This window comes from Wolffia australiana, chromosome 20 (assembly GCF_029677425.1).
Source record: "Wolffia australiana isolate 7733 chromosome 20, ASM2967742v1".
Classification (NCBI taxonomy): domain Eukaryota; kingdom Viridiplantae; phylum Streptophyta; class Magnoliopsida; order Alismatales; family Araceae; genus Wolffia; species Wolffia australiana.
This window is the reverse complement of record NC_135854.1, coordinates 4280349-4287421: the sequence shown is the minus strand read 5'-3', so window position 1 is coordinate 4287421 and position 7073 is coordinate 4280349. Positions and strand designations below refer to the sequence as shown.

Below are 7073 nucleotides of genomic sequence, written 5' to 3'. Positions count from 1 at the left end.
GGTGGCCGACGCAGAGAAGTAGAAGTTAAATAGTAATATAAATAATAACATAGTAAAATAAATAATATTATACTTCGACTATGTTTCTGTCACCGGTGATGGTGACGGCGTCACGGTGACAGTGACATGACGGAACGAGGAAGAAGGGATGCGTGACGGGTACGTAACATAATTTTTTAAAATCCTCGGACGCGTGACAAGACAGTGATGTGACAAATATTTCGTCACTTCACCATTCGTCACGCATCTTCATCCATCCCGTCACGTCTGGGGCGTCACGTCCTGGACGTGCCGTTCCCTATTGTAAGGAAAATTATAAATATTTTTGTTTAAATCAGAAACCTGAAATGATACAAATTAACCCTATATTCTGGTTCATTGCAACTTCACTATTCTGGTTCATTACAACTTCACCCAAAAAATAAGTAATACCAGGGAACTGTCGAGGTCCACATCGGTCATACTTTGCTCCCTGTGGATTCGACCCTTACTTGGAAATTACAAATATTGTTTTATAAGTAAGATATCTAAAATGACGTAAGTTAACTCCAATGTTTGGTTTATGTGTGCTCATAGGTCATAAAAGGGCCCAATAAGGCCCATCAGAGCAGACAGCCCAATAGAGTAAGGGTGACGTCATGGCAGCTTCTTCTAGTGTGCTGAAGAAGAGTGTTAACGGAGGAAGGAGGAAGAAAATTGGGGCGAAGAGATCCGGAAATGGCGACCGCATCTGCAGATCTGGAGGAGATTCCGACTGTGGATCTGATGACGGAGTTGCTTCGTCGAATGAAATGCGCGACGAAGCCGGATAAGCGCCTCATCCTCATCGGTACCGATTTTTGTGGTTTTATACGACTCGATTCTGATTTTTTTTTTTTGTTTTTATTCTTCGGAGGCTTTTGTTTTCAGTGATTTTCGCGGTTTTTGACGTTTGTGCTGTCCGAGGTTGTGCGTTTGAAATTTTATGCAATTCTTTTCTGATTTATTTGGTGGGTTTTTCACTTATTTTGAGGCTGTTGTTTTCAGTGATTTTCGCGGTTTTTGACGGTTGTGCTGTCCGAGGTTGTGTGTTTGAAATTTTATGCGTTTTATTGCTGATTTATTTGGCGTATTTTTCTCTTCTTCTGAGGCTGTTTTTTTCCGTGATTTTCGCGGTTTTTAACGGGTTGTGCTGTCCGAGGTTGTGTGTTTGAAATTTCATGCACGTTTTTGCTGATTTATTTGGCGTGTTTTTCTCTTCTTCTGAGGCTGTTGTTTTCAGTGATTTTTGCGGGTTTATGCGCGTATTTTATGATTTTTTGGCTTTTTCTATGGAGGTTGTTACTTTTGAGTAAATTTTGTAGTTTTGACGGTAGTAATGTCCAAGATTGTGTGTTTGAAGTTTTCTGCCCTGTCATTTAGATTTATTTTGTGTTTTTTTTCTTTGGAGGTTGTTACTTGTGTAAATTTTGCATTTTGGACGGCTGCAATGTCGAAGAGCGTGGATTTGTGGTTATCTGCCGTTTCGTGCAGATTTATTTTGTGTTTTTTTCTTCTTCGGAAGTTGTTATTTCCAGTAATTTTTTATGTTTTTTGCTCATATATTCTTCTTTTTTTGTTTTGCGCGTTTATATTGATTTTTTGTGTTTCTGAGGTAGTACTGTCGAATATCGTGGATTTATTTTATGCCCGTTCATGGGGATTTGTTTCCTTCTTCGGAGGTTGTTATTTCCAATGATTTTACGATTTCATGTGCTTGTGTTCTGATTTTTTTCTTATCCGGTGGTTATTTTTTTCAGTGATTTTTGCGGTTTTTCATGGCATTAATGTCCTATCTCGTGGCTCTGAAGTTTCCGGTCCTTTCATGCAGATTGTTTATCATTTTTCGTCGATATTTCTGCAGGACGCAAATCTTATTTATATTGTTTTCCCGTTTTTAGGGCGTCAGTAGAGATCTTTTGTTATTCCTTTTTTCAATTCTTTTCGAAAACATGCGCATGAGATGCAAGCAATGCTGACTTTGTACTAATTTTCCTCATAGCTCCTTTTGAATCCTGTTTATTTCTCGCATTATTTTCGAGAAGAACTAGAAAGAGTTATTGCTAATTTGAAATTCATCGAGCAGTTCATTTCAGTTTCCATCTCATATTTTAAAATTTTTATTCTTGTGAACGGATTAAAAAATTGCTCCTTACAGCTTGTTTTAAATATGTTGACTCCACGTTGTCTAGCCTTTACTTCGATATTTCCTGAGGATGTAGCTTTCTTTTATGCTGCATGCTCATTTTTTCTCTTTCTGTTGCCGTTTTCTTCTAAAATGCCTCCAGGCATTTAACATAAATGGCCCCATATGGGCTGAAATGACCATAATACCCATAGATACAACGACTATGATATTTGCTTCCTTATTGAGGTCTGCACGAACGCGAGTTTCAGTGTCGACTCATTTGGGTATTTCGTTGTTGTATCAATGGGTGACCTAGAAACTTGAGATTAAACTCCTATCATCAACTTATTAAAATCAACGAAAACTGATGTAACTTTTTTCTTTATTTCATGTGTTGTGTTTTAACAATAGGATATTTGAGTCTGCTGCCTTATTGATTGATAGTTTTTTGATTCGTCTTTCTCTTCAAAATATTGATTGATATGTAAATTTGTCAACAAAACTGCCGATTATGTTGATCTTTGTCGTCATAAAAAACTTGTTTTGATCTTTACACGTTTCTAGTTTTTGGTTGCTTAAGATGACTTTTTATTCCGAGTTCTGGATTCGGGTCTTGCATTTTGCTTTAAACCGCGTTTCTTTTTAGACGGAAGATGTTTAATCATTCTTTGAACATATCATGCAAATATGTAAAATATTTTGCGATTAGGTCCTCCTGGATGCGGAAAAGGAACACAATCACCCATCATCAAGGACGAATATTGTTTATGCCATCTGGCCACCGGAGACATGTTGAGAGCTGCTGTTGCTGCAAAAACCCCTCTCGGTGTCAAGGCAAAGGAAGCAATGGACAAGGTATTTCTCAAAACACCTCCACATATTTTAAAAATACCCCGAAATTCCGCAACCCTGACATTTTCCCACTTGGCTGAGTTTTTTTCTTTTAGGGAGAACTTGTATCGGACGACCTAGTTATTGGAATAATCGACGAAGCCATGAAGAAGACCTCCTGTCAAAAGGGTTTCATTCTTGATGGGTTTCCGAGGACCGTCGTTCAAGCGCAGAAGGTTTAAATAAACTATGATTCTACATGTTCCCAATTGAATTTACCTTTTTTGGACATGCCCTGATAGGGTACAATATTTTCACAGCTTGATGAGATGCTTGAGAAACAAGGAGCAAAAATAGACAAAGTCCTCAATTTTGCGGTAGACGATGCGATCTTGGAGGAGCGGATTACTGGCCGTTGGATTCATTCTTCCAGTGGACGAACGTACCATTCAAAACTTGCCCCTCCCAAGGTCCCTGGAATTGATGACGTAAGCTCTCTGCCATATGTCTTGTTTATGATATCATTCTTTTTCCTCTGGAAAAGTCATAGGAAATGGGATTAATAAACAGAACATTTGATAGTTTAGACTGCCATTCATTTATGTAAATTTTACTGAAGGTTTTTTTTAAAATTCTTTTCTTGCAATCTGTTCTTGGCACCATTTTTAATACTAGCGTGTAATTTTTTATTCATCTTTGTGACAGTTATAATGCATTCAGTGTAATTTTTTGTGATTAGTAATGCCTTGAAATTATTTTTCTTCGCAGAGTGTAATGCATTTTATCGTGGTTAATTCTTGTAATTTTTTCGATTTTATTTATTTTAAATTAATGAAGACTTAAATTTCCAGATCACCGGGGAGCCGTTAATTCAGCGTAAAGATGACACTGCTGCAGTTCTCAAATCCAGGCTTGAAGCTTTCCATCGTCAAACAAAACCCGTAAGATGTTTCGTTTGAATAATTATATTTTATTTTAATGCAGTCAACACGACATTTTGATAGAATCAGTTAAGACTTTTATTCTTTCTTGGTTTGTAGACTTGGTCACATCTGTCATCACCATCATCATCCCTAAATTTTGTCATTATCATCATTGTCCATCTGTGGTTCAGATGAATGACGATGGCAATGACCATGTTGAATTCAACCAATGTGCGTTCATGACAACGTGATTATGTGTTCTATCTTTGCTCATAAATGAATGGATCATAACAGTGATTACATTTATTAGAAACTGGATCATGATAATGATTATTCATCATCAACCAGTGGATGGCGATGATATAGTCATCATCTGTCCACTCACCATTATTGACGCCAAATCCCTTTGCTTAATGGGAATCCACTGTCTTGATCATTTTTCATTTATCTTCTAAAATTTATGCTCCGGCACGTGTTCTTTATTTAAGTGTCTGAGGTCGTAATAGCGGCGTCAAGATCTTTTCTAGAAATTTAATTTTCAGAAGACCAGTTTTTCTTTCATCAATTGGTGGTACGAAGACATGGTCGTTCTGTTCTGTTCGTTTGAAACGAACACAAAATTCGCACAAAAGAACCGCACAGGCCCAGTTTGTTCGTTCTGTTCTGTTCTGTTCGTTCTGTTCTTTGTTCTGTTCATTTTCTTTTTCAAAAACGAACAAAATTTGCACATTCGCACAAATTCGCACATTCGCACAAAATTAGACTAAAATTCGCACAAAGCGAATAAAAGAACAGAACACGGGTCTGTTCCATGTTATGTTCGAATTCGTTTTTGTTCTGTTCGGAAAACCGAACAGAACGAACAGGTTGCACAAATTCGCACCAAAAGAATAGAACGTCCATGTCTAGTGGTACGGCCCAGTTTTTTTAACTGCTGATGCTTGTGATGAATTATCATCAGTTGATGACAATTTGTCACTGGCATCCGGTTTCTAAGAGACATCATCCTCATCGTCATCGTCACCCATCAGATATAATCATCATCATTGTCGTTGCATTTAATCACATCGTCATCATCATCATTGACATCATCATTTAATCTGTTGAATTTTGTACCATCATTGTTGTCATCATTCATCCAAGCGAAACATGGATGACGACGACGAAGATGACAAATTCAGTGACGAGAATGAAAATATCTTCATCGTCGCAGCGTTCTTCGTGAATGCCAAGACTTCTTTGTCGGAATAAATATTCAATAATATGTACAATTAATTTCAGGTGATTGATTATTACTCGAAAAAAGGGTCAGTTGTTAATCTGCATGCCGAAAAGCCTCCTAAGGAAGTCACTGTGGAGGTCCAGAAGGCGCTCTCTTGAGCTGACCATTCATCATACTTTGGCTCTCAAGAGTATGATTTTCTTTCTCTGAAAACAAATATGTTGCCCATTTATTTTCCAGGATTAGCATAAGGTTTCCTCGAGCAGATATTCTCAGTAAAATAAGCATCTGAATATTGATTATGACATGGAGATTTTCATGAATCTCACCCAGAAATATTGATGAAAAGATGGGATTTCTCATTCTTTGTTTAGCGTGATATTAATTCTTGAGTTTAATTATGCCATTTATCTCATCGTTGTTTTACTCTGTTTTTCTGCATTCATTTCTGTCCATCTTTTTTTTCTCATCATGTTTCTTAAATGATTAATCATTAGTTATTTTTAATATAGTTATTTTAATTCACGAATAAGCTCTTATTTACTCTTTCAATGAATAATCTGAAGTATGAGATGTATGTTATCATGGGAGGATGACACTATGGTGTATCTTGTATTATAGATTTCTTGCAAACTCCCCACAAAATCTATAGAAACCATTATGTCATTGGTTAATGACCAAAGCTTACCATTAAAAAATACACGTTCGAATCATGTTTTAAGATCACAGTAATTTTTTTTGAAAGAAGATCATAGTAAACACAATACTTAGATAAAAAAATTAGTGTTCAATAATCTGTTGATCAACCAGTGACATAATATGGAAGTTGAATAGTAACATGGATTTGAATTTGTTAATTAGTGTATCAATTTGTTAATTATTTCATTCAGTACAAAAGGAAATCGTTGATTTTTGGGCAGTACATTGGTGGAAGTTGATATATTTTACTCCATTAAGATGTAATAAGGCAATGATGAGTTATTTGTGTACATCAATAGACGAATCACCTCAGATTATTATATTTATTAATTCCTTATTTGTTGCTGATTCTAGTAAATGGATATATCCCTCGTGAACTAATAATTAGAGAAAAATAGTGACCAAAAATAATATTTGTGATGCTAATGCTCTGTAATGATGACTAGTTATACTTATGTAATCCTAGTATATTATATTCTATTTATCAGAATAGGAAACTTAAAAGGTCATAATTTAATATACATAAGCTTAAACTAAAAATCTAGATCAGTTGGATGAATCCAATGTCTCTAGCTAGCTATATCCTCCCTGCATTTACAAGTAAGTTCTCAGTTTATAATTTGTCGATAAAGAATCTCTAATTCACCCCTTCATTGATAACTGGCCTACACAAAAGCTAGGAATTAAGAAATCGTTTCATAAAAAAATTATTTTAATATGCTCACACTTTTTATCGCGGGTCAACCTCTTTTTGGCTTGGGCCAAACACTTTTTATCGCAGGTCGAGCTTTCTAAAAAAAACCGATACGAGAGCATATTCTCTTTTCTAAGCTTCCTCCCTTAGCTCCCCCCATCGTAGATGGTTCAGCCACGCCCGGTGCCACAAAATGATTGAGAACTACGATGGGGTCGAAATTCATTTTGTTCTTTGTATTAAAAAAGTATTGCATGACCAAATAATTAAAGGAGGGGCGCACAGCGGGGAGGGTCCCCTTTAGTAGATTACTCGTCGGGCCGTCAGAGTTCTTTGGTAAAAAGAACTTGAATAACTTCGTTTTTCTGAAGGAGCCTTCTATCAGGAAGGCTATGTCATTTACAACCCCGGCGGTTTTCGGATGCTTGAAGGCCCCGCTGACCCGAAGTGATTTAGAAGATTCTTCTTTATCGATGGTGATCGGTCATGGTATCCATAGCGTTGCATCTTTTTCGGCCAAATCCGGATTTCGTTTTGCTTCTCCCGGTCGACAAAACA

At 36.6% G+C, this 7073-nt stretch overlaps 1 protein-coding gene across 1 annotated transcript; it reads left to right on the top strand.

Annotated features, from left to right (window-relative positions):
- The first annotated feature begins 669 nt into the window (after positions 1-669).
- Positions 670-5495, top strand: LOC144716182 (adenylate kinase 3). The gene is made up of 6 exons (XM_078591256.1): positions 670-829; positions 2856-3001; positions 3094-3213; positions 3298-3465; positions 3829-3918; positions 5182-5495. The coding sequence occupies exons 1-6, from the start codon at positions 718-720 to the stop codon at positions 5278-5280; spliced, it is 735 nt and encodes a 244-aa protein (XP_078447382.1). The 5' UTR covers positions 670-717; the 3' UTR covers positions 5281-5495.
- Positions 5496-7073: the final 1578 nt, after the last annotated feature.

Bases quoted from the DNA above. Each gene is read 5' to 3' on its own strand.
- LOC144716182 (XM_078591256.1), top strand. From the start codon at position 718: ATGGCGACCGCATCTGCAGATCTGGAGGAGATTCCGACTGTGGATCTG. The intron at 3,214-3,297 runs GTTTAAATAAAC...ATATTTTCACAG, and splicing joins CCGTCGTTCAAGCGCAGAAG to CTTGATGAGATGCTTGAGAA. The intron at 3,466-3,828 runs GTAAGCTCTCTG...TTAAATTTCCAG, and splicing joins AGGTCCCTGGAATTGATGAC to ATCACCGGGGAGCCGTTAAT.